The sequence below is a fragment of the Bemisia tabaci genome, chromosome 3 (assembly GCF_918797505.1).
Source record: "Bemisia tabaci chromosome 3, PGI_BMITA_v3".
Taxonomy (NCBI): domain Eukaryota; kingdom Metazoa; phylum Arthropoda; class Insecta; order Hemiptera; family Aleyrodidae; genus Bemisia; species Bemisia tabaci.
This window is the reverse complement of record NC_092795.1, coordinates 52,868,044-52,894,559: the sequence shown is the minus strand read 5'-3', so window position 1 is coordinate 52,894,559 and position 26,516 is coordinate 52,868,044. Positions and strand designations below refer to the sequence as shown.

At 36.8% G+C, this 26,516-nt stretch overlaps 3 protein-coding genes across 15 annotated transcripts; 1 reads left to right on the top strand and 2 right to left on the bottom strand.

Moving 5' to 3' along the window:
* Window positions 1-3,577: 3,577 nt before the first annotated feature.
* On the bottom strand, window positions 3,578-20,492 carry LOC109036295 (protein D3). 11 transcript variants are annotated; one of them, XM_072298683.1, is made up of 6 exons: window positions 20,352-20,492; window positions 7,504-7,796; window positions 6,515-6,647; window positions 5,626-5,763; window positions 5,177-5,252; window positions 3,578-3,802 (listed from the first exon to the last, which is right to left on the bottom strand). In XM_072298683.1, exons 2-6 carry the CDS (start codon window positions 7,753-7,755, stop codon window positions 3,661-3,663), a joined length of 741 nt encoding a protein of 246 aa, XP_072154784.1. In that variant the 5' UTR covers window positions 7,756-7,796; window positions 20,352-20,492; the 3' UTR covers window positions 3,578-3,660. The 11 variants fall into 11 exon arrangements, with proteins under 11 accessions (XP_072154784.1, XP_072154777.1, XP_072154783.1 ...); XM_072298676.1 differs by lacking the exon at window positions 20,352-20,492 and adding an exon at window positions 9,470-9,601 and having other exon boundaries at window positions 7,504-7,798; XM_072298682.1 differs by lacking the exon at window positions 20,352-20,492 and adding an exon at window positions 8,487-8,699 and having other exon boundaries at window positions 7,504-7,798.
* On the top strand, window positions 8,361-25,781 carry LOC109036297 (uncharacterized). Of its 3 annotated transcripts, XM_072298743.1 has the most exons (6): window positions 8,368-8,500; window positions 19,787-20,036; window positions 21,410-21,641; window positions 24,037-24,196; window positions 24,707-24,779; window positions 25,324-25,781. In XM_072298743.1, the coding sequence occupies exons 3-6, from the start codon at window positions 21,420-21,422 to the stop codon at window positions 25,490-25,492; spliced, it is 624 nt and encodes a 207-aa protein (XP_072154844.1). In that variant the 5' UTR covers window positions 8,368-8,500; window positions 19,787-20,036; window positions 21,410-21,419; the 3' UTR covers window positions 25,493-25,781. The 3 variants fall into 3 exon arrangements, with proteins under 3 accessions (XP_072154843.1, XP_072154844.1, XP_072154845.1); XM_072298742.1 differs by lacking the exon at window positions 19,787-20,036 and having other exon boundaries at window positions 8,361-8,500; XM_072298744.1 differs by lacking the exons at window positions 8,368-8,500; window positions 19,787-20,036 and adding an exon at window positions 20,799-21,074.
* On the bottom strand, window positions 9,232-16,750 carry LOC140223717 (protein D1-like). The gene is made up of 5 exons (XM_072298699.1): window positions 16,484-16,750; window positions 15,775-15,901; window positions 11,741-11,881; window positions 10,610-10,688; window positions 9,232-9,827 (listed from the first exon to the last, which is right to left on the bottom strand). The coding sequence occupies exons 1-5, from the start codon at window positions 16,733-16,735 to the stop codon at window positions 9,683-9,685; spliced, it is 744 nt and encodes a 247-aa protein (XP_072154800.1). The 5' UTR covers window positions 16,736-16,750; the 3' UTR covers window positions 9,232-9,682.
* Window positions 25,782-26,516: the final 735 nt, after the last annotated feature.

The window sequence follows — 26,516 nt, the reverse complement described above, 5'->3', positions numbered from 1 at the left end:
CTTATTTCTTCTTCTAAACGTGTTTTAAATGCCTAAAACGATTATATTAAGAAAGTTCGGTCTGCGTCCTAATATAATACACCTACTTTTGCTCAGTAACAGGCAGGAATCTCAGATAAAGTTAGTTTTTCTTCTGCTCATGGTGGTTCTGCAGGTTCAAACAGGCCGTTACAGTGCTAGATGACGTTACTCCCAAATGAAATTAATCGGTCGACGACGGACCAAAACTAACCTAAAGTTAAAAAATATGAGTGGGTAAGTGATTTTGGGCAAAAATCAACCTAGAATACTTTGTTTCCGCAATTTTATTTAGTTCCCGCCCTACATTTGAATTTCAAACTTGTCCCGATTTCCCCGCCAATCCTCTAGCCAATAGTAGAGGTGGTTGAAAAGAAGCTTCATTTTTTGCTTTTAGCCCTCCGTCTTTATGTCTTTGGTCCTTATTCATTCTCTTGGTCCATGACATAACCTTAAACCTTCCGCTCAATGCCGCAAACAGCTGACGTGTCGATGCTGCGCCAAGAAAATGAACCAATCACAAAGTAGCACAGTAATACGTCACTAAAATTAAGAGATCACGTGACTGTTCGTAATATTTTCAAATCGATCTGAAAGTACTGCCTCGGATATAAGTATTTAAAGCATAAGGAGGCCCTAAAATACTTTAACCAGGTAATACGTCCGTGCGAGATTGTTATGCTTAAAAGCAAAACATTTCACGAAAACTTTTACGAATACCAGATGCAGAAAAAAATCCAATTTTCCCGGGTTTACCAGAATGGCGTCATTACCCATAAGGCAAAAGGGCATGTAGTACACAGTTAAAAAAAAAATACACAAGCTTAAGTTTATACGGGAACTGGGTCAAATGATTTCACAAGCCTTGTGTCAGCGTAAAAACTCGCACACATCCCCGAGTATATACTTGAACAGATTTGTGTTAAAATAGTCCATACTTTGATATTCATACACATCATTGTAAATTTTTTTTAAACAATTTTTTCCACAATTTTTACTCGTGTTCCAGAAAAAAAACCCAACCTGTGAATAAAACACACAAAACACCGAAGTTTATTCCTAGTATTGTGTTTTTAGAAATAGTCATTGAGTTTGAATAAACTCGGAAGTTGTCGATTTATTCCTGAACTCAAGAGAAAAAAAATACAAAATTTGAGTAGAAACGCTGATCATTTGTGTAAATTCAAGCGAGTTTTTTTTTCAGAAATATGCAAGGCTTGTGTAAATATTTGACCCAGTTCCCATATAAACTTAAACTTTAGTTTTTTTTCACATCGTTGTGCAAATTCCACTGAGCACAATGGAAGAAGTTAGTGTCCCTCCAACAGTTATCAAAGAATTTCAAACATTACAAATTCGTATCATACTCATAAAAAAATCAAACAAGTTAGACTATAAAACAAATCTTTGGATAGAAGATAGCACTACAATAGTAAAGGCGTTCTATATCTATCGAATGTGCAAGTGTTCAGGAAGCAATTAAATAAATATTCACCATAATCTTGAGATTTATTTATTCAACAGTGCATACATAGATGCCGCCAAATGGCGGCTATGATGCATGTCAAAAAGCAGGCTGTGTTAAAAGATTAAGAAGAACAATCACCTATAAGAACTCTTTTGAATCTTATGCATTTCCTACTAAACAGAACGTTTTCAATTGATAGAAAATTGCTACTAAGTTACCTTCACGAGGTAGATCCTTAAAATCATTAGGAAGAGAATTATACATCTGTACACAGATAAAACGTGTCCGAAAAATTTCTCGGTTCCGTCCGGATGTACGCTTCTCCAAACTCGACAGTGTTGCCATGTGGCTACACTGTTAGAAATTTTAGAAGATTCCGGAGTGAGAATCACTCTTACTTCGCCTCTATTTTGCCCATTGAAAAATCGAGTGAAAATACGAACGAGTAACCGACGACGGCGCGGAGGGAACAACACTCCTGAACTCGGCGTGTAATGCACCCCGACCACAGGGTGCTAATCACCACACAAAGGAGTGATTTCAGGAGAGGTGAGGGGAGGCTCGAGGAAGGGGCAATATGCTGCTACAAGAATTCACGCGACGCTACCGCGCAGGGTTTCAAAATTTCACGAAATCACGCCGATAGCGCTATCTGTCAATTAATGACTGAACTGCTTTCTACGACATACTCAGCGCACGCTGTCAAATAGACATGGAAGTTCTTGCCATGAACATTAGTTACGGGTTTCTACAAGTTTATCACAATTGAAATTCGGATTACCTTAGTAATGACAACATTAACCATTTACCTTAGATCCTGCGACGATTTTTAGCGTAAAATTCCGAGCGCTCCCGTGTGGATTTGGACCCGAGCCGCGTTGGTGTTTGTGCAGTAGTGCGCGCAATGGCGCACTCTCTGCTCGGGGTGAAAATCACTCCAGGTAAAAGTGGGGAGTTAACAACTGATTCATTGCAGCGACATTGTCTCGCTATCGCGGCAATTCACTTTCATGGAGAGTTCCGAACTCCTAGACGGAGTGATTTTCACTGCGCATCTCAGGTCACTCCGCATTTCACTCCGGGTTTCCGAAAGATTTTTAACAGTGTATGCTAGTGTTCATTCGTCTTTCCATTCGTAATCACTATAAATCACTGAGTATAAGGCAGCGGAGCCTTTTCGTAACGATGCTATCGTTCAAACACAATAAGTATATCACGCAATGGAATGCTTAATACGTTAAAAATATACAACGGAAGAACACTCGACCTGGGTTGCACAATTCACTTGGACATGGGTCTCGCGGATCGCGCACGCTCTAACTGAGGATCATGGGTATCTGCGTTGCGAGACGGGGACTTACTGCGCATGCGTGAACCAAAATATATACACAACCACTGTGTTTTTACACACGAACAATGAGCATTAACACACAGAGCTGTTAATTTGTGCACAAACTCGTGCACTTTCATATATTTGTAGTGTGTTTCTTTACATCATTTCAGAACTTAATCATACTAGTAGAGTATTTTTTCTCCCAATTGGTTAATTTATTTTAACACACAGAGGTTCTGGTGCCAATCCGTTTTGAGTTTTTTTCTCGAGATTGCCTGTGTTTTATTTCTCTTTGCACCATGATGTTTTAGTCTACGAGTGTGCAAAACAACACCGACGTAAGAATATTTTCTTAGGACCGTAAAAACATTCTCTCTCGTTAATGAAAAGAAACACAGAGTAGTGATATTATTGTGCATCTTTTCTTAAGAGCTCAGAATATGTTGCAAGTGTTGTGTTTTATTTTGAAAACACAAAGTTCTACGATTCACTCAGTCAGAAGAGCCCTTGAGTAATTTTTGTAAGCATTTTTTTTGTTATTTGTGTTTATTCATCGAGATTGTGCACTTTTTCTCCACCTCGAGTATTTTTACTCCAAGATTTTCAGAAGAAGTACACTGGAAATTTCTAAAAACAACTACACAATAATACACAAGTCCATTTTTTTTTAACTGTGTATAGTACATGTTACATCGGGGGAGTCGAACGGTTGGAAAGGGCGCATCTGGTACCCAGAAGCGCCCAAAATGAATTACAAATTTGTTCTTTCCATATACTTTTAAATACATGTAATTTAATAATTTACCTGTCTATTTTTTATCAACCTTTCACATACTATATACTAGTATTTTAATTTGACGACATCATCCTCGTAGTCTCCTCTATTCCAGCCAACCACAAAGAAGTTGAGACCATATGGATCTCCAAGATTGTACCTGGCGGCGAAGCTGTTGCACGAGAAATTTGCACGTTTGTTCGATGGCCTTAAAAATTATTCAAAATTTTCGTTGTAATGTTCACTTAAATATTCTCTTTACACAAAGTTTATGAAATCATTTTAAAAAACATCATTAGTACGAATTCCAAAACTGTCCAGAAAATAAATATTCGTTCAATTTGGACTCAAATAAAGTGGACGTAAATTCCTGGGAGCCTTATTATATTTTGAGCGAATTCAATCTTAACTTTTCTAAAAAAAAAAAAAAAAAAAAAAAAAAAAAAAAAAAACGCATGGCGTGAACTCGCTAAGTTCCGCTCTATGATGCCAATGAGCCGCCGCGCAACGTCCTAAGAATGTTCCTAATTTTGCTTTTGATATTGTTGAAAAAAATACATCTAGTAGGCAGGGCCGGATTAAGGGGGTGGCCACATGGGCCGCGGGCCATGGCGGCAAAATTAGGGGGTGGCAAATTTTGCAATTTTTTAAATGCAGGTACAAAAAAATCGGATTCAGAAAAAAATTACAAACAAGAAAAGGTGACAAAATCTCTCATTTCCTGAGAGTTCATTAATTTCTAATTTTGTCGTATTTCGGCGATTCAAAAGACTGCGCACCTTTAATTATGAGTTAAGAGAGAAACCAAACACGTAATTTGGCCTGGAGCGGCGCGGCGCAAAAAGAAATGATGACGAGGACTTGGGATGAAAAGGAGAAGCCCTCGACGCGGCGGTCGGCATGTAACACATATTAGCGCCTACGAGACTGCATGAATACTTCACGCATTGCGTCAAACACAGCACGGTCAACAGCGGTCGGCGCGGCGTGAAACGCACAGTGCCTACAAGACTACATGAATACTTCACGCATTGCGCCAAACACAGTGTGGTCAGCGCGGCACGACGGCGGAAGTTAAAATTATTAAACCACATTCATATTTGTTCTTTCTTAATTTTTTAGTTCATTTCTTACAAATGAAAGGCCTTGTCCCCACAGAGATAGGTTTACGGAACTGAACTTTCGCGCGAAGTTCCGTGAACTTTTGCTAGTAGTGTTGACAGGGCTCACGCAACAAATGTGTCCAACACGAGTGAACGCGTCTTATGCATCCTTCTTCCTCCGGCACGTTCACTTGATGGTTTTTATTGATGTTTCAAAATGCATGAGAAGAGGGCGGCAAAAATACAGGCGGCTCATAAGCGGCAAGTAGGTAAATCCGGCCATACTAGTAGGGGTCACTTATCTTAAGTCCAGCGTTTTTATATAACTATTTATTTTTTTCGTAGATCAATATGACATACTTAATGACAGACTTTGTTAACATCATGATGACATGCATGACAATCGAAACACATTTATCTGTGATAAATGATCTAAAAATGTAATCTGAAAATGAGTAAAAAACCTTTTTAATACTTACTTGTCGTCCAATTTGGGTTCTTTAAAAGCCACTTTCTCAGTGTGTTTGTAAAGAATGAATATGTAGCGGTGTAAACCTGTTGAAAAATGCCTAGTTTTAGTTTGCTTCTAACAACGTATGAAGAAACCATAATTAAGGGTCTGAGGTAAATTTCTAGAAAAGAGTGTAACCTCCCTTTCCTTGTTCCTCCCATACCACCTGTATCGTTTTCCTACAACTTGTAGTATAGGTTAGGTTAGTGCAGGCTATAACAAGCTGCTTGGATGATAACTTTCGCAATTTCCAGCCTCAGGTCTCTAACAAATGAATACGATGTTCAGCTCTATTGCTCTTAAATAATCCCTGAGGCCTAAAGCACTTGTCAGACGATGAATCAAAATACATTTTCTATTCGCTCAAAGCTCATTTCTATGTTCTTTGACTTTCAAACGGGATGAGTTTTTTCATACCTTCACCTCCAGGATCACAAGCCCCTAAGTAAGGCACAATAACTTGACCCTTGTTGTAGTCGTGACCGGGAATGTTGCCGACGATCCAATGTAAATATTCGCGATTGGTCGGATTTTTCATGTCAGGAGCATCAGGGTCTGGAAGCATCATAAACCGCTTGGTGACTGTCAAGAAATTATTCTCTTTGACTGTTCTTTTTAAGATGGATTCCCGAATAATATTTAAAATTAATAAGTAATGGAAAATATCGCCATTGCACGCTTGTTAATTTTTATTTAAATAATAGTCAGTTCATCCCTAAGTGCAAATAGTTTTTGGAGTAAGTAGCATATTAAGATGTAAATACAAATGGTGAGAAATTTTCTCACGATGGAGTTTTTAAATAATGTGGAAATTGCACAACCAATGGATTGTTTTTAGAAGAAGATAAACCACACGGTATTAATTTTTTTTCAAAATTGTGTTAAAAAATCATGCTAAGAATGTGTACATTAATAAAATGTATGTATACCTATATTTTTCCTTACAAATTAGACATTTTTTAACAGAAAAACAGAAACTGGTTGTTATGCACAGTATTTTTCAAGTAAAGATGAAGATTCTGATTTTGAATCCCGCCTCCCCTTAAGCATATCTCAGGTAAAATTCCAATGGCCAAAAAGCTGAGATTTACGTGATTCACTCCATAGTTACACTCTGTGAACTTTTTACGAAATTGACCTTCCTCCTAGTTTTTGTGCGGCCTAGTTACCCACAGTGCCCACTTCTAAAGTATTTTGATTAATTCATCCGGTTTCATTTCCATTTCCACTAGTGAATATGATTGTGCATGCCTGTTTGGCTTCGTTTATTCATGAAATATTTTGAAAAATGCGTAAAATTACTCACCTACCAAAACTAACGTGTAGAGATAATTCGGCTCCGTCCGCCAATATGTTTCAGTGGGAGGATGGCTCACATTACTCGGTGTAAAAATATTTCCGAAATGAATCTCTTGGTTATCTTTTTCTCCATAGCAAATCTGCATATTTTCCAGACATTTAAATCTAAAACAGCTTATTATGGCAGCACGTGATTATTAAAAATATGTATTCGATTTTTTCATGGATCAATCCGTTATGTTTACTCAGTGATGTTTTCACTTCGAGCTTTTCGATCTGTTTTTCTACTATTTTGAGAGTGTTTTCTTATCAAATTTGCATAAACTAAGCGCCCTTAAGAAATGTTTTGAATTTTCGCTCATTATTTATTGATTTATTTACTATTTATTTTCAATTTTTTACTTTTGTTACATTGGAGTACATGTCTATCACTGCAGAAAACTTCATTAAATTTATTTAACTTTGGAATATCCGAATCCATTCTTTGAAAAATGTATCGAAGGTGAAACTGCAATAATGCTGATCTCAATTGCGATGTCTCAAAATCTCCGCTCCTATGAATTATTCGAGCCGGTTTATCGCCTAATTAGTTCGCATTATCAAATGGTAAGTTTGAATATAATCTGCCCGCTATTTTATCGTAACTTTACCCCAAATATAGCACACAAAAAATAGAAATAGGGGCCGCTTCGCAGTCCAACCTCCCCGAAGCCCTTCTCGCCTTAGGCGTTATGCGTTACGCGTTACGCATTACTCTTATGATTTTGTGTAATAGAGTAATACACACATATATTGCTCTTATGCATAAGGCACACTGCCGCTCTGCGACACCCGAACTCCACATGCACCTATTTCTCCCAAAGGTCATAGGGCAGCAACTGACACTTTTAAAATATGTTTGTCGATTCCCTGCCTCCATTCCCTTATGAGATGTCCCCGTCGCCTACACGGCTATTATTTTTCAATTGTAAAATGAAAGAGAGCAACTTATTTTACCACTAAATCCGTCACGGGCGGTCTTTTCAAGACATCGGGGATGATTTTCTTCATCGTGCAAAACTTTCTGACAACTTTTGCCGTCTCCCTCTTCTCCCATTCAAGTTCTTCCACATAGTAAGCATCTTGCGTCGTCAGTTCGTCAGTATGTGCGACTGAGTATCGAATCATCAACATGATAGCCATGAATAGCAGTAATGACCTCAACCAAAAGTGGTAGTCCACGAGAGTGACCCCATGGCTTTCCTTCATACTTTCAAAAACTCTTAGCGCTTCCGAGTGGTGATTTGACGCTCTACACAAATAAGACAAGTTAAAGATAATGACAATAATTATGTTAACATACCAAAAAAACCCGTCAGAAAATTATCTTATTTTTTTCGTAAAATATGTCTAATAAAAGGGATGCTAGATACATTTAACAGATAATGAGGCATTCCATTGGGGTTAATTATTTTAGCCTCACAAGTGTTGTAGATGATCAAAACTACATGGACCTTCAAACATGTTTGCAATGAGCAAGGCAAATTCATAATTCAAGCGAATCATTATTTTTTATTTTATTTACATGAACCTTGAAATGATCATACTGAAAGCATGGGATCATCATATGAGTTGTTCGTCGATTTTATTCGTCGTTGTTTTGACGGAAATTCAATGGCAATTTTTGGGAGTTGGCATTGCTGTTTTTTCTCCATTGACAGTCCTTAGCCTGTGTCACTCTATCAAAATACTCCATCAAAATGTCAAGGTCAAAGGCTGTCATTGGTCCGAGTCATCGAACAAGCAAATCACAACACCTGACCTTGATATTTTGATGGCTAGCTTTGATAGTATGACACAGGCTATTATTAATAATACATTCTTGTTAAGACAGTCTGTCAAAAATGACACTTGCTCTATATACAAATTTCAATAAATTTCAATCCCAAGACACTCGATTTATCAGTTACAACTTTGAAAATTAGATGCAACACACTGACCCACTATACACAAGGTACGAATTTAAGCATTCTAACGTATATTTTCTCTTTTGAATTTTGCTTAGAACATGATTCACTCAACGAAAATATTACTATTAACTCCAAACCAAGAAAAACCCTTTTGCATTTAGCATTGATCACAATTGGTTGGCATAAATTTGAATTTCCCGCTCATAAGGAATTCAAGAGTATACTGGACTCAAATCGCGCTCTATAATGGTTTTAGCAGACTTCTCAATGAGCAGTGTCCCCTCTCATCATGTATGTTTCAATGTATGGAAAACGTGCAATAAGTGTGAATCAAATTGCTGAGATTGTGGTTGTCATTATTGCATATCACAAATATTATCACGGTAACGTTTAAAGTATGAATTACTTCAAGTAGATTATTGTTTTTTATATGACCGAAAAGTTTGGATTGACGCATCAAAAAACTTTAATACCTTTGTTAGTTAGTCTTGCTGGTAATTTTCGTTGAGCAAAACGTGTTCATGCGTGAAATTTTGATGAGCAATTATAAACAATTTTGCATGAACTCGCAATTTGTCTAGTGGTCGGCTAGAAGGGGTCGGGTAGCGAACGGTCAACAGTCAACGCGGGCACGAACAGGGGCGGTAAAGGACGGTTTGATGGGAGCTGGTTGATGACCTTCGTCCATTTGTCAAATCATTTTGTAGGTATTCTGCGGTCGCAGAAAACATACAAAAAGTATGTCCGGCATGATGCCTTATTAGAGAGCAGTGGGTACAGCCGAAAATTATATTTCAAGTCATTCACAAGAAAAATTTAAGATATAAAACAGAATGTAAAATAAAAAATATGCATTTTCACATTTTCAGGGCAATTTTTGCGCAAGCGCCACGTATTCCTTTGACATATATGTCTGCATAAGAAAATCGTAAATCATGAGTATTTTAAGTTATTTATTCGTTTTACCGCAAATGACTGAAAATGTATGTTTCGATAGAATTGTTTATATTTACGCCTCTATTAATTGAATTTTCACTCCACCCCTATCAATTTGTAGTTCACCAAGTAACAAATTCATGATCACATTTACGTAGTAAAGTAACAAGTATTTATAAGACAAATCAATCAGTGGCAATTTCAAAAGTTTCTACAAAATGAAGTCGGGGAAGTTTTGATTCTCTCAACTCGGTTTGATTCCAGAGATTTAAAAACCGAAGAAGGTTACTCTATTTCGGTCCGTCGTCATATTTCGGACGAACAACCTCTGTCTGCCAATCAATTCGATAGAAGTTTCCAGCAACTGGCCCAATTAATTTATACTTCTTCACAAATTCCTCCAATGTCCAGTTCGTGCGGGTTTTCGGCAGAGGCCTGTTAACATACATTTACAATCAATTTGAATTAAGTATCATTTTTAAGTCGTCACTTTCCATCAACGGTTATTATCGCATGCGACAAAATATAGATATCGTTTTTATGAGGCTAGGCGCTCTGCGACACCTGATCGCCAATTTCATCCATCGAAACAGAGGTAGTCTCGTGAATTGCACTTTGTGTTTTCATTTTAGACACCTACCCGTGATTTTGCTGGGCGTCTTTCCAGGTGAAACCCAATTTAGTACATCGATCGTCTTAGGCAACCCGTCAATCGCCATTCGTTGAGCATGGGCAAACTTATTCTCGATCAAGCAACGTAGTAATTACTAGCCGTAAATCGTGCTGCTGGCTTTTAGCGCATCTGCATTTTATTGTTTGAGAGAGATTATCAATTTCTTTTTTTAAACGGACGGCAAGAAACAATGCTGTTTTACTTTATGTTTTCAACACTTTAGGGAATTAAACAAAAACTGAGCTGCTTCTTACAAATAAATAAAACATCAATGAATATCGGGACCAATTTTACGCTCATATTGCAAGAATTGAAACATTTACACCCTAATTTGTTGATTCCGTCACATTAACATAGTTTAGGACGAAATGTGACATCAAAACCCCGGCCGGAAGAAACTGATTATGCTATTATTGTCTCAATATGCTTCAAAATATTTGGTGTTGTTATACATATTACGTGGTCCAATTAGGGCAAATAGGACGAAAGTGTTTATGAATAAGAAGCAGGAGTAAAAGAAGAAAAGGATGAAATAAAAACTCACAAAGCAGGTATGAATGGCTCGGAGAACTGAATCGTAATTTTTGGCTGCCTGTAAGCTAAGAACACGAGTCGCTGGGAGCCTGAAATTAATAATTGAACAGAAATTTAGAATCTGCCACAAGAATGACATAATTAATTTTATTATTATTTTCTTTAGTTATAGAAAAACCATTATTTATTTCCAAAATCCTGGATATAAATGTAATTATTCCTAAAAGAATCGTGGAGAAACTCTGTAAAACCTTGGGTTACACTCAGCGAATTTTTATAAGAAATTAGCAAAAATATCAGAGCCTAGGAGAAATACCGAATTCTAGTTGCCATAGTTCAAGATGACCTTGCTGATGTTGACCAGCGTTCACCTTAAGAGGCCATCCATATAGTACGTAAGGCACCCAAGGGAGGGTGGGGGGCAGGGATCAAGGCGTGTCCTTACGGGTGCCTTATAAAGGGAGAGAGAGGGGTTAATTATTGCCCTCCATTAGGTAAAACGCTGTTTGGAAGGGGGAAAGAGAAAAAGAAAAAGAAACAGAAAAGAATGAGTCACAAAAAGTGTGCAATTTGTATTTTATCTTCTTCTTATCTGATTCTTCCGTACAAGCTCCGGAGTCTCTTTACAATTTGTATTAATTGAAATAACTTTTCCTACGATACGTTTGGTGCTTCAAACGGTATACCGATTTACTTTAATAGTGTTTCACTCTAAATTATACGTTTCTCTCTCTCTTCACCTGAGAGGGAAGGGGGTAGGCCAACCTCAAGGATTTTTTTTTGGGGGGGGGGTGGAGGATAATGTATGCTTATCGGGGTAGGACAATGGTCTAAATCACCAAAAGAAGTGTTTTGCGTAATTTATGACCGGCCCCATATCCTGAAAATATTTACATAGCAGCTAAAGTCTAATCTCAAATTCAAATTCCTCGTTACAACCACTGAGAAACCATGAATCATTCAATCAGAATCATGGATGTGCGCACCCATAGCCAGTGGTTTTTAGACACAAAAATGCCCACATTTGTGTTGATTTAAACCTAAAAAGACTAAAAACTCTTCGGGACTTCCTGTCGGATTAAACATTAATCGAACGATGCAGGGTTATTTCGTGATTGTTTGTATTCCAACCAAAACTCACCTCGTAGAATCGGAGGAGGAATCGGCATCAAGTAAGAGGCCAGAATTTTACCTTTCTCCAACATGACCTCTGGGATATTACCGACTAACCAGTGGAGATACTGCCTTTTTTGGGGGAAAAACTCGTTTTGATGATCAATATCTAAAAATACAGTGAACGTAACAACTAGTTATGCAGATCCCCTGTTGTCTTAATACCTAAAGATGAATAAAGTTCCATTGTGAGGATGGTTTTTTGGTATTATTAATAATTGAACATATTTATTCTAAAAGAAACTATGTGCGTAGAGACTGTCTGTAACATAGTTCATTTTAGCAAAAATACGTCATATTGAGAAGGTTCCTCCCTTCGTTCAAATTGGAGGCTTCAAATGAGCTTATGCACTCGTCAGTTGATGCCCTTTCCACTTCTATAATTGGTTGAGGTAAAAAATCCAAGTTGGGATGATCGACGTGCCTCTTCAAATTCTTTAGTTGGAACTCAAAGGTCATAGGACATTTTGCCAACGATTTTTTGTCCGCGCAATTGTTTACTCTAGTTGAGTACCTCAATGCGTTTTTTCGGCAGCAGAGTTTTGGTTCACTTACTAATTGAGAGTTGCTCATAACGTTTTTGGAAAAAATGTTTAAGCTTTTGTATGAAAATGTATAATGTACTGAAGAAGAACAGGTTGCTTGTTTTTTTTTTTGGTTGTTTGTTTGGTCCAACGCGTTGGACCGAACTTTTTCTCCGTTGCAACGGAGGAAAATATTTAATTGAGATTTTTGGTAAGAATTCCATGAGAGAAAATTCACAAAAACTCTCCTCACCTAGCTCTGTGGGGCCAAAGTCTTAAGTATCTTTCAAAAAAATCGAATCTCGTTATACCTAAGCCAAATAAACCTTTTGATTTGCCTCAACTAAAGGCTCATAGATTTTCCTTGTGTACGATAACTTCGCGACGGCGCACAGTGCGGCCCACTGTGCACAAAAATAAAAAATTGACTTCTCACCATCTGAATATTTTTTTTTCTTTTCTTTTTTTTTTTTTTTGGTGTTTGTCATTTTAAAAATATGTCTGACTTACAATGACAGTTCATTTTCAAATATTCCGCTTAAAACTACTTAAAATTTGGGTAAAAAGTGGGCGGGAAACGGGTCAAGAATCCCTGGACCATAAGAAATACACAGGAAAAAGACGACAACTTCAAATGAAGATTTCTCGCTTGAAACGCAAAATGCTCTGGGTGGTTGACATTTTCTTAATGCTCAGATATCCCATTTCAATTATACCAAAAAGATCTTGCGACTTTTTGCGAATATCAGAGATATTTGAAATTAAAGTTTGGGTGTTACACGTTCCTTTCACATTGTCAACATAAGGCTACTTCGAGGTTGCCAACTTCAAATGAACTTTTCTCGAAAAATACGCAAAAAATCCTAAAATATAACATTTTCCAATTCCTCTAGTGTTTTACTTTGATGAAGCCAAAGGGTTTCCCCATGTCAGTGCTATCATTTTCATTATCTAAAGTTAAGTGTCTTTTACCGATTTTTGTCCGCATCGTCCATAGGGATACTGCACATTGAGGCGCCGGCTTGCCGCGGCGCTTCGAGCCACTATTTCGCCACGGAGGTGTTGCACAGTATCATACGAGATTGAAGGCACCCCAACATATCATGATTGATGGCATCGTTCAAAAGCACGAAGTTCCATCGCAAATTAAATCGAGAATCGTCATGACGACGAAAAATAGAGAGCGGAAGTCGATAAGCTTACTAAATCCTAGTATCTGTATTCAATATCTTTCAGCGTGATTTTTGAACTTCATCAGAGGAAAAAGTGACTTAATTTAAGTAGAAATATGCTCACATTTACCGCCGAGATGATTTTCCTTTTGAATGGATAAAGAAAATAATCCTTGCTTGAAGAGGAACAGATGCCTATTTAAAAAGAAAAGTCATTCAAGTATCACCGCTTCCGCCACCCCCTCTCACCCCGCCACAAGTGTCATTATGAAATTTTGACCCAATCCGACAAAAGCACGTATGTATAGGAGGTCTCACATCAAATTTCACTTTTCTACGTCTTTCTGTCTTTGAGCTATGAGTCCGGTCTCTACCGCCCAAACGCTCGACCTCGAGTATCAGTACTCCCGCCCCAAAGTGTCATTAACAAAATTTGACCTCACCTAACGATAGTCTAGATGTTCAAGACCTCTCATACCAAATTTCACGTCTCTATGTGCTTTTGTTTGCGAGCTATGATTTTTGTCCCTACGCGCCTAAAGGACTCTACACTGTGCGGCGCGGCACGGCGAGCGACCGGCCATCCCATTAGCGCCTACAAACCTAGAGGGATACTTCAAGCATTGCGCAATGCCTGAGGTATCTCCTTAGGTTTGTCGGCTGAGCCAGTGCGCGTTCCACGCTGGCAGCACGCCGCGCGCCGCTCCGCTCTGAGGTAGTTCGGTTCTAATATTTAAACTCGTGGAGAAAGGGTTGTTCAACTCATGATTTTGAAATGTTTGCACAGTCTGCATTGATTATTCTCATTTAAATTGATGGGAGGAAAATATCTATTAAAGGAAAATATCACGTGTGTTTCGTAAATATCAAGGTGGTTCCGTGTCACATTTAATGATTTCCAAAGCGCTTTAATTTTTTCTTTTATATTTTGTACTTTCACTGTGCTGCAGAGCGGTATACACGCAACTAAACGCTTACAATTGGACGTATTTGACTCTTAAAGACAAATGAGTTAAAACCGAAGATTGCGAGCTTCTTGGTTTGTTCCCTCTTTTATTCATTTTTTTTTTTTTTTATTTTTTTTTATTTTTTATTTTTTTTATTTTTTTTTTTAATTCATTTTTTTTACCACAACTACGGCTCATTGAGATTAATATCGATGCTATTGCTTGGACTAGGTTTTCCAAATTTTTGCCACGTTTTAAAAATTTAAATGCTTTTCAAGTGAAGTAATATTTTTCTTTTAAAAAAAACGAAGAAGAAGAAAAAAGGTATGTATGAGTTATATTTCATATTAAAAATGTTGAGGATAGAAATATTCACTTATGACAATTTAAGAAGATGAATCATAAGAAGAGTGTAACATCTCATTTAAAAATGAGTCACTATAACGACCCCCTCTTTCTCTCTCAATTTTCTCATTTCCATATTGTCATTATAACCTTACTTATGGACCAAATCACTGTTGCTTATTTTACGCGTAGACGTAAACTACTGAACAAAACAGTTCCGTGGACATAAAATCGTTGACGGAATGACCTGAAACGAACTCAAAAGGAGTTTTAAAAAAACATCATTCTGCGGAACTTTTACTGATCAGAAGCATAAACAAGTGACGCAAAAATAAAATATTTTTAACACGATTATGTTGGATACTTTTATTTTTTTCGTGCTAATTTAATGCATATTGCGCGGAATAAAACACTAACTTGTACGTTTAAATCTGTAAATAAAAATAAAATCTCAAAGTTATTTCACTTGAAAAATACAGACGGAAAAAACTTACTTGGAGTTCATTATTTCTAATAAAATATATGAATGCTTAAGAGTAAAGAAAAAAATAAATAAATAAATAAAAAAAATGCGTATCTTCATTGCAAGGTTTCAATATCTCCAACTAAGTTCTATTTTTAAAGAGAAAACCAACCAAAATTTTCCCTTGGAATTCTCTGTAAATAGGTCTGAAGAAATAAAAAAACATTCACAGAAATTTTCAAGAAAAACCGTTAGTTAGTTTTCTTTTTAAACATGAATCTTGAGCGGAGATTTACGACATCCAAGTTGCAATCGTAGATACGCACTTTGTTAGTTTAGCTATCGATAATTTAAGATGTATGCCTTCACTCAGTCCACATCGAATCCCTTTGGATCATGACGAGTTTGATTGTGGGGACTAAACTTGAAACTTTAAAACTTGGTACAAACGCATGATAATTTTAGTATTTTCATTTTATATTTTGATTTTGTAAAAGTACGAAAAATAAATGCCAAATGTGAAATTGATAGAAACATGTGTGTATAATTACTGAGAAATATTAAAGTGTGGTAACAACCGATGTCGAAGTCAAAATTAATGAAAACTGGAATTTCCCATACATCGTCAAACCTCATTACACTTCCTAACTCGACCGTTTTATTATTGTTAAACTTCACCTGTAAAAGAAAATAAGGTGTGTGTAATTAGTACTGTGAAAAAACTGGTATGCACGTATCGAATTTGACAAACATAATATGTTCCTCAGAAGCTTTAACTTCTTCATGCCCATTTTCATGCATGCATTGAAGGTTTCAGCAAGTTTTTTGCGAATCAATCTGGAATCAAGTAGATGTTTTCCCGCCAAAATGTAGAACATGAGGATAAGAATGCAACTCAGTTCATCGCTTTGAACGAATTTCGTATTTAGTGATTAGAATGTTAAATGTCTTTAAAGAAGGTTGTAGTAGGTGACTGTTTTACCACCAGTAACAATTCCTCTTCAATATGCGCCACTCGATGTCCTATTAATCAATAAAACTTTAATGATGCAACGTCCTTGCAAAAGGCCCGCCGAGACATACTCTGCAATATGAGCTCTCGTTTTTATGCGCCCCTTATACCCTTCGGAACTTTTTGGAATTGAGCCCTGCATAATAAGAGCTCGCATAGTCTTTTGTTATTTCTTTATAAACATAAATTTCTCTTCCTCCAGTTGGTTAAATTTTAAGCAAGAAATGTACAACCAATTGATAACTTACCAACATGAATCTGTCTGGTGCCTTTGGAATAATACGATCCAGTATAATTCTGTACCTTTCAAAGGCATTTTTAACTGCCCAACTGCGACGTGGTACCCGCGGTGGGTCAGGATCATACATGCTCCTTTTTTTGCAGGTTGATTGCTGAATTAAAGCGACTAGTAAAATAACCGATGTAACAAAAGTAAATTTTGATCTGTGTATGTCTATGACTCTGGAAACACCCATTGGACGATCATCAAAGTTTGTCATTTGTAATCTGATACTGGAGCTACTGTATTGAGTGAAAGGAATATTTTACACTTCTGAATCAGAATTTATTCTAAAAAGTTTACTATGTATTTTTTATTATTCATTGCACATTTTTAGAAAACTTTACCTTAACTTTCCTCGAAAATAAGAGACATCTTGACGCGCTTTGCCGACGGCGCAGAGGAACAATTATCCGTGTTTGATGGATGTCCGTGTTGCATCTGCAAAATTGAAGGCGAGATGGCGCGAGGCATGAACACAATGCTCCGCTTTTTGCTGTCAATGAGGTGTCTCTCAACTTCGGGAGGAAAATTAAAAAACGAGACCCGATTACTCTTTCCTGTCTTCGTTTGTGTTGCTCACGTGGCCAATGAAGCACCACATACTAATCAGACGAACGGAACCAACACCGTATGGAAATAGAGCAAGGGAGAGGTCGCGTATTGATGAGAGAGCAGAGAAACAACTATTCATGCTTGATGGGTGTCCGTGTTGCATCTGAGATATTGAAGGCGCGATGGTGCGAGGCGTAAACTCGCAATTCCCGCTCTTTAATGCTGCCAATGAGGTGGCAGTCAGCTTCGGTGGAGGAGTTAAAGAACGATACCCGAAGATGTCTCTTCTATCTTCGGCTGTGTTGACTTTTGGCGCGTATACGTAGTATACCGCCTTTGCGATCGTTTCGAACCCTGCTCGATACAATAACCGAGTCCCTTAGTTCCTTACCGAAAAGTGACTACCGCGAACTTCTGAGATTTTCCAAAGCGGGTAAAAAGTTTATTTATCCGTCAATAATTATGATTTAAAGTTGTTTCTCATTCTGGGGCTCGCTAGTTTATGTGCAGTGAATACCAAGAGTCTACGTTACTTGGTTTTTTTTAAAAAAAGCCTAAGAGTACGACGCGCTGATTTAAAATATGCATATATAAATTTCACTCACTCCGTTTTGTTCACAACGTTGCTTTGACATATCTTCACACCACTGTTATCCTTTTCAAAAGTTGGTACTCCTTGCTCTGATAGCCGGGCCAGCAGGATAGTGGTAAGTGCAATCTGTGATGAGCCTCGAGACTCATTAGACCATTTGCTAAACGTGGCTCATACAGGAGTCCACTCAGCCCTCTCGTCCCCACGCTCCTGATCACTGCGTCGGCGTCACGAAGAACAATGGCCTTGGCGCCTTGGGTCCCAACGCGGCCGATACCCGTACCCCAATTACTCACGCTTCATTAACCATTTCACCGTCACGCTAGGATTCATCCAATTTTCAAAAAAAATTGTTTCGCATGTATTTAGCAATTTTTTCCTTACTCTCCGTTAAAACACAAATAAAAAGAGACCTCATTCATAAAAATCGGCCGAATAGAAGAGAAGTTACAGTAATCGAAATCCGAAGAAATCAACAAAACCTCGACTCCTCGATACGAAAAATAAAATGAAGGGGAAAAAAAGAAAGTATAAATTACAATTAAATATAATTGACCTCAAAATTTGACAAGCAATTCATTTATATACCTAACGCTGAAAAAACTGGGAGAAATTACAAAAAATTCGCCTCTTGCAAGGGGCTTCTTTGTAAGAATTTTGACCTGAAGACAACGGTCGAATAACAGCAGTACTCCATACAATACACGGTGTGCCTGAACGAGTTAAACATTTTTCATACGTCCAAATCGAAAAATCTTTATATTTTTAACTACAATGTTTCTTGAATCGTTTAAGCCAAAAAAAAAAAAAAAAAAATTCCGTCGAGATTCTGGAACGCAAAGGCGCTTTAAAAGTATTCTGGGGCTATAATAGCTAAATCACCGGTAGTAAATTCGTTATATTATTAAAAAGAAATTGACTCCATAGTTTAATTCCTTAGTTTCTTGAATACGATTATTTTAAGCACTTAAACATTTATACCACCAATTTTAGCCATGGGGTGATTTCCTGAGAGCCGATAATATCACGAATTTCTCATAGAACCCTTCAACAGTGGCTTGCTTTTTTGGCAGCCGATTCGGCCATCGAACCGGAGTTTAAATGGAAGCTGATAATAACCCAAAGCTCTGAGAAAAATTTTGAGATGAGTATAAGAACGGTTTGTTGTAAGTAGCGAGGAGAGGCGGGCAAAGCGGCTAAAATCCTATCTAATTTTTACAGTTTTTCTGTTGAATTAATGTTGCCGCGGGCTTCTGACTGTCCACACATAGTTTCTGTTCAGCATATCGATACATAAGTAATTTACATACGTAGAATCTAATTTTCACGTCGGGGAGTTGACATATTTTGATTTTTTCGATTTTATACGGAAAATTGATGGTTTTTCGGGATTGAAATTATTATTGTTTCATGAAAAATAAATGCACCCAAAATGACTATAGCATATTGATTCTTACACATTTGCACTCACAAAATTGGTTGGTAAATTCAACGAGTGGGTGCATCGACCTGGTATATCAAGTTTCTGCAATTTTTTACGGCAAATCAGTAGATTTTCGGGATGTAGATTGCTTACTTTCAATTCATGAATGAATAAAGCAACGACATGGTTGAACTTCTTTGCATGGAAAGACGTTTAAAATAACAAAATCAAGACGTATTTAATGCAATTGCATTTATATCGAGTCAATTTCTTTTCAATAATATAACGGGATTTTTACTACCGGTGATTTGGGTATTTTAGCCCCAAAATACCTTTAAATCGACTTTATCTTCTAGGAGTTCGACAGAATTTTTCCTTTCTTCGCTTAAATTATTCCGTAGCACTTTTCTTCAAGAATCTGATAAGATTTTGCTTGAGGCAGATCAAAAAACTTAAATTCGATCGAATAGCTTTCTACTTTCACAATACACGGTCTCGTCAAGGTGCGTCTTTGACCTCGCAGTGTTGGATCGTGAATTCTCTTTTTGTGCTGTTTGCCTATTTTGAAATCTCTGTAAATGAAAACTAAAGGGGTTGATATGTGCGAGTTAATGACGCGCCTTATCAACACATTGTGTTGGAGTTCACTGCTTGTTTTTTTTTTTTTTTTTCTTTAATCAACTGTCTGATTCTTTTTTCAGGATGGACTTTTAGACCTATATCTAAATCTCGTACATAACAGCTCCATACAATCCGTGGGTTGCATGTTTTTAGCAAGCCTTGGGTCACTTTGATCCAGCTTGGACATCTAAGGGATCTTGGGCATCTGAGAAATTTGGGCAACTAAAGAATCTTGGGCATCTTAGAGGGCGGACATCTCTTGAGCATCACGTGTAATGAGAGCCTTCCCCCTCCCTCTCCATTGAAACGATCTCTCACAACTCAAAACATGTAAATAAATCATCATGTACTACTTCATCCAGTCACGTGACAAAGGCGGATCCAGACACCTCGAAAAGGGGGCATAGGGGGCCCGGGGGCTTCTTCCAGAAAATTTTTGAAGTTTTGAAACATCTAATATGCAGTTTGAGTCAATTTCGTCATGAATGATTACCAAATTAAAGCGTCTTCTTCTCTCCCTCGTTTCTTCCTTCTTTTTCCTTCTCTTTTTCATCCTCCTTTTTTTTCCAGCAAACGGGGAGGGGAACGTAAACCTCCTCCTCTTGGATCCGCCTTTGTCACATGAGACTATACATGTAATCCTACCTTCAATTCAGACTCGGGAGCTTCATGTAGGACATCGGGGATTATTTCAGCCTCCTCTAAGACCCTCATTACATTTAGTCCAATCTATTTCCACTCCTGTCCAACCAGCAACTTACGAATAAGTTACTTTAGAGATACTGATTAGGAAATATCAGTAAGTGTGCACACTTTTTTAAATCATGTTTAAATTTTTGCTTTACCTCTAGTAATTTTCAGATTTGCCCACTTATTACTATAGATACTTTATTAATTCACAGTTTCGTCCTCTCTTATAACTATACACTAAGCCTTTGAATAACCCAACTAAGTGAACTCATCACATGTTGAAGGAAACTTCACTTTATCAAAATTCTGATGAGTTGAAAAGTATTCAAGGGTCTCGGGCACTAATCGTTTGATAAGCAAGTTGATGAATGAAAGTCTTCAGTTACGTATACCCTCTTATTGAATAACCATGTCATGGATTGAAGTGGGCCACACTCAAAAATGCCCATTTGTCCAAAAAGAATTATCTCATCAGAAATGAGGACACCACATCGACATTTTTAAAAATAAATAGTATTAAGTGTTCCTCGACACAAATACACGGGTGGATCTCATGTTCCGATATTATGTTGGCAATGACAGAATGTGGAATTAAAAGCCCAGATATACCGAAAATGATAATTAGAGCTACCGTATTTACAATGGCTCATAACAACTTTAATCATCTCGTTCAGAAAAGTACAATCTGTTACTAAGTTTTAATTTTTTAAAATTGTTTTTAAATTTCGTATCCAATTGAAAAAGGCTGCGATTTTTCCAGTTGAAACGTCTTGGTCACTTGTGTTAAAAAAAGTTTTGTTACCTGCTGATTTAATTGATTAAAAAGTATTTACAGCCATCCCACACCCCCAGTCTTGTTTTGAAACGCAATACGGTTCATTTTGTTACTCTAGTTCTAATATTTGGTGTATATTAAGTTCAATTTTTCCCTGAGAGTAGAGTGGGCTTGGTACTAGTTTGTCAACCCATTATATTTTCAAAAATAAGCATTGGATATTAATCATTGTTTTCAGATATTCCATTATGATGCTGAGGAGTGAGTACGGTTTCCTATGCATCCTAATGAATGCTCTGTCCCAAGCTTCTTGTAATCCTCATGCACGAAAAAGAGCACCTACTGATAAATATAGCCTAACGGACAACGAGACCATTTTCAGCCAAAATTTCAAAAATTGGAATGCTTCGTTGAAAAACGCAAAAATCATTCCAGATGTGCTATTAACTGAAGTTCCGCAGCCGTTGACGGTAATGTAGGATACTAAGATAAATTTCAAGCTAAAATATTTACAGCAAAATTAGAGAATGTGTTGAAAGCCACAGTGCTAAGTAGAATCACGTAAAACTGAGCGGTTTGGTTTGAGGCTTGAATGCCAAGGGTTCCCTTAATGAGAGGCACTTTAAACTGAGGTCCACAAATGGTGTGTGATATTTCCACTTCTGTATACCTTGAAATTTGAGATTAATAAAATGACATTTGACATTTTGTGAGTGCATTTTGGGCGTCCAGCCGTTGACAAATCATATTTTGAATATTTTAAGACAGCTCATTTTCTGATAGACCCTCATTCAAATTTTATCCAAATTTAATACTCTTCTGATTTGTTTGGTTTGAGAAAAGAATATATTAACATGCTTTGAACCGTTTGCCATGGAATCAGGAAAAAGTAAAAACAACATTTTTCATAATTATTCTTAGGTTGTATACATGCAAGATAACGTAAAGTTTGGAAATTTACTGAAATATAACCGCATAGACGAAGAACCTGTGGATCTTGACTGGCTGTACAAAGAGGGTGAATTTTATACCGTTGTTATGTCCGGTGAGTGAGAGATGTACAGCTTCACGCTGAAAAAGTATGAATTGAGCACTTTTATGATATCAGTCATACTTCAAAGTTATATTGTATCCGAGACCAGCTTCCCACTCAAATTCAACTCTTTGACATTTATACCACCGAAATTAAGGAAGAGTCAGAAATAAATCCTTAAACTGTTTATAATACTTTTCGATTAAAATTTTGAATTTCTCATCTTAACTTACTATTCCTATAAGTTTTATAACATTCCTTCCCTGACATTTTCTGTTTCTTTTGATCTCATAATGTATGTACCCTTTTCCTCCTCTGGACCACTCAAATTTTCTATATTCCACGTCCCTTAATTTAGGTGCCTTACAGCTAATAGTAGCTTTGGAAACCGAAACATTGGATACATCACCACTAGAGGTACAACGTGCAAAACCTCAGAGGTCAACCTTTTAACATTAAACAGCGATCAAATCTAATGGGGGATCAACATTTTGAACCTCTCCACTCGAAGTTAATTATAATCATGAGTTGGTCCAGCGGTTGGTATCTCAGAGGTCGGTCCTATTTCAGAGACACCATATTGGCTACCAAAGCGATTTGAATATGGTGAGGCAAAACTGAATCCAAGGCATAGTCAATAGTTTTTGCTCAATGATGATAATTGGCGAGCTACTTCTTGAAAGGTTTTTCTTTCACCTCATAATGGCTAATCGGTTTTCTAGTGAGAGAAAGGGGAAAACAGTTTTCAGATCATAGTTCCTGTCTTCTACACTAATTGCTGAAAAAGCTGATCATAGATAAATTGTTCAGCAGTTAAAATCCATTAGAATAACTTAGATGAAATAGGAAACAAGAAGGGCTTTCAAAATGTGTTTTACTATCTGAGCAGTTGATTTTTGCGCAACGTAAAGTAATTTATCATAATATACTTTCAATCTGGGATTTTAAGGAAGGCTTTTGAAACCATTTTTTTTAAGTTAAAACAATAATAAAAATTATAGAATAATATTTCTAAAGTTTGAGGTGTGCTGTAAGAGGGAACGAGATGTTCAATGATACTGTATTGTATTTAAAATCTATGATTGTTCAATTTCCAGAGTATGCACTTGCAGCTCGGCTTAAAAACACGACAAAAAATGTGAAAGTGACTTGGTCTAAGAAAAGAATATTACTGGAATCCTACTGCACTTTTCGTTTTCCGATTTTCTCTCCAAAAGATTCATAGTTATATTTTTGAGGGAGGAAGATCAAGCATGGATTTCAAAAAATTGAACCTTAGAATGTTTTATGCAAAACTTCGTAAAATTAGAATTTTTCAAAAAGCGTATTACGGTCCAACGCATTTCAAAAATATTTCGAAATGCTCAATTTTGAACAGTAATAGAAGCGTACCTCTTTATGCTACTCTAGATCGAAGTACTTCTGCAGTATACACAAACTGATTGCGGTGGACGCACGGGTCGTAACACAGCAAAAGACAGGAGTTTTTTTAACCAACGTGCGTGAAAAATTCATCATAAAGCTGATTATCTCAATACAGAGGGAAAAAGTTCATGTGAGCACAATTTTCTCTCAAAAAGATATGCTGTTTGGTGCAATACTAGTTACGAAATTTCAGGAAGGCAACTGCAGACGCATGTTTCGGCCTTGTTGGGCCAATCATCAGTGCAGCGCGGCCTCCTGAATTTCCAGCTGGTACTCCCTGCTAAATTCTGCAGTGTAGGTCAAAGCCAAATATTTTTATCTTTTTTTCAAAAACGAGGAAAGTTAATTTAGGATCGGATTGTGAGTGAAAGAAATTTTAAAACAAGTTTTTATAAATATTTTGATAGATCCAGATTTTCCTGATCCAAAAAAACCCGCTGCGGAGAGAATATTTGCACTGGATGATAATAAACGTTAAAGCCGCATTTATCACTGATGGGAAGAACGTAGCTCAGTATATACCACCATCAAGTAGACTTTTTTCAACTTCCAATTCAACGTGCAAAGGTAAAATCTTACAAGTAGTTTATCGGCACATTAATTCCTAAGATCTAGTCGATGCATATGAAGCTTTAGACCCGGAAACCAAAATTTGCTGACCAACTTGACTTGGGCTAATATGATGCATGTGCTCGTCATTTTATACATGCATAAATGAACGCCGTCTTTGAATTCTTATTAAAGTTGGCTTTATTTTACCATTTTCTTTAAAATTAGAAACATTAAACTTTGAAAAAAATTTCAAAAGAAGACTGCATTACTTTATTTAAACTCCTTGAAAGACATTTTTGAAGGAATAAGGTATTCTGTATTCATATCTGTATTATGGAGTCCTGAGCTCTTTATTAGATCGTTATCATTTTCAGACCGTTGTCTTTTATAAAACCATTATGCACCATGATTTTTGTTTCGAATTTTAACTTGCACTTTATCAAATTTTACCAAGAAATTGACTAATATTTTCTCAACTACGTTTTTAAATCATCCCTTGTCTTCACAAATTTTTCATTTTTTCAGGTTTGCATCGACTTGTGTTCGTTGTTTATCAGCAATCTAAAGGAAAGTTAAAAGTTTCACCTGATCTTTATACGTAAGTATAATCTTCGTCAATCATTGGGTGCTAAATTTAATTATTTTAAATTACAGCCAATAAAACTGTAATATATCAGTTTGTGTTTCTAGAAAGGAAAATATTCAAATACAGTCTTTGTTGTAAATCATGAACTTATAACAATAAAATAATAAACAATGATAATAAAAAATACGCGTAAAGTTTTGAGCGAGTTCTGTAAAATTTTCAAAATTAATAGCACTGAAAATTGTACGAACTTAGACAAAATGATCCGCCAATTCGGAATTTCTCTGAAAAATATTTACCTCTACGGCTTTTTCAGGTCATTGGCTAGCAAATTGATATCACCAATGAGCTAAACCTTACATAAATGGTACCTCGAATGCAGGGCATGTGTCCATTTGGCATTGCCATGATTGTGAGACCTCATCCGAATTTCATTTCAGTCAAAATTCATTTAGTACCTACACATACCAAATACGGTTCATAACGTGCCCTGTTACTTTTTTCTATCATTTTTGTCCGCGGTTTTCATGATTTTTATGCTTCTGCGGTTTTCTAGGCCTCCAGATCATCAAGAACACGTTGATGCAAGACCACACAACCGTGAAAAATTTTCATCAATGGATTTTGCTAAGGAGCATAATCTTGTTCCCATCGCTGCAAACTATTTTATGATGAATATGAATATTAAGGAGGAGAAAGATAAGAAGCCCCTTCGTGTTGAATAATTAAAACAAAAACTGAAAAAGAAGGACGGAAAAAACACGAGAAAGTATTAATTTTTAATATGAAACAATTTAATTTATTTGATTATATTATTTAATTTGACAAAATGACAGATAAAATGAAAAGAAGAAATATTTACCACCAGCGTGCGAAGTTTTTTCTCACGATATTGTTGTAGAGTTTGATGCCTTTTTCGATCTCGAAATACTGTTTATAAATAGTTTTTAGGTAATTTTTTTGTACAGATATGTTTGGATTTCTTCGGTGAATAAACTTAAAATACCGAATTAATTTCATCCTGCTTTAAAAAGTTTTCATGATCTAACGAGGGAGATGTGCTCTCTGGCCGCTACTCAGTCCAACCCTCAAGGGCCGCTTCGCGCTCTTCGGGGTCCACTTTGCCGGCCCTTGTGACTTAATTTAAGTAGAGCGGAATCATCCATCAGGGTATATACCACAATATTAGCTGCAATAGCCATGGCAGAATCGACCCGGTTGATCTTCAGGACGAACTGTGACGAAAGAATGAACATTTTTATTGTCCAATTGGGATGCTCCAAAACTTTGTCACCTAGGAGAGACCGGTGTGATAGGTAAGGCAAGGGTTAATAAGAAAGGTACCCCACTGCCAAGATGAGTGAAACAAAGATATGTTTTTTCGCTATTCACTGAAAAAAAAACACATTGGATCTAGAGCCCAGACCCTTAAAAACATCGACAAGAAAAAATACTCTTGATTCAATCGGATTTTTGCTTAAATCAAGAACCAAGCCTCCTAATTTGAGCGGATTTTATTTTGATTAAAGCAAAAATCTGATTGAATCCAGAGTATTTTTTCTTGTCAATGTTTTCAAGAGTCTGGACTCTAGATCCAATGTGTTTGTTTTTCCAGTGTTCAAACTGTGAACTCGATAAAATTCCCCGTTTCGTTTGTTTTGCTAAAGCCTCGGCGGGAAATTTAGAATCAGAAAAATGTACAACCAATGAGAAATCAAGTATGGAAACGCCCCGATGAAAGGATCCCAT

What these genes read in the sequence shown, in the direction of transcription:
- LOC109036297 (XM_072298742.1), top strand. Translation starts at nt 8,472, where the DNA reads ATGCAACACACTGACCCACTATACACAAG. An exon ending in ACTGACCCACTATACACAAG is followed by an intron (nt 8,501 to 21,409) that starts GTACGAATTTAA and finishes CATTGTTTTCAG; the next exon opens with ATATTCCATTATGATGCTGA. An exon ending in TTCCAATTCAACGTGCAAAG is followed by an intron (nt 24,197 to 24,706) that starts GTAAAATCTTAC and finishes TCATTTTTTCAG; the next exon opens with GTTTGCATCGACTTGTGTTC.
- LOC140223717 (XM_072298699.1), bottom strand. Translation starts at nt 16,735, where the DNA reads ATGACAAACTTTGATGATCGTCCAATGGGTGTTTCCAGAGTCATAGAC. An exon ending in TCCTCCTCCGATTCTACGAG is followed by an intron (nt 10,689 to 11,740) that starts GTGAGTTTTGGT and finishes TATTAATTTCAG; the next exon opens with GCTCCCAGCGACTCGTGTTC. An exon ending in GAGCCATTCATACCTGCTTT is followed by an intron (nt 9,828 to 10,609) that starts GTGAGTTTTTAT and finishes GTATGTTAACAG; the next exon opens with GCCTCTGCCGAAAACCCGCA.
- LOC109036295 (XM_072298676.1), bottom strand. Translation starts at nt 9,534, where the DNA reads ATGAATTTGTTACTTGGTGAACTACAAATTGATAGGGGTGGAGTGAAA. An exon ending in AAAATTCAATTAATAGAGGC is followed by an intron (nt 7,799 to 9,469) that starts GTAAATATAAAC and finishes TTATTTGTGTAG; the next exon opens with AGCGTCAAATCACCACTCGG. An exon ending in TTGTGATCCTGGAGGTGAAG is followed by an intron (nt 5,253 to 5,625) that starts GTATGAAAAAAC and finishes ATTTTTCAACAG; the next exon opens with GTTTACACCGCTACATATTC.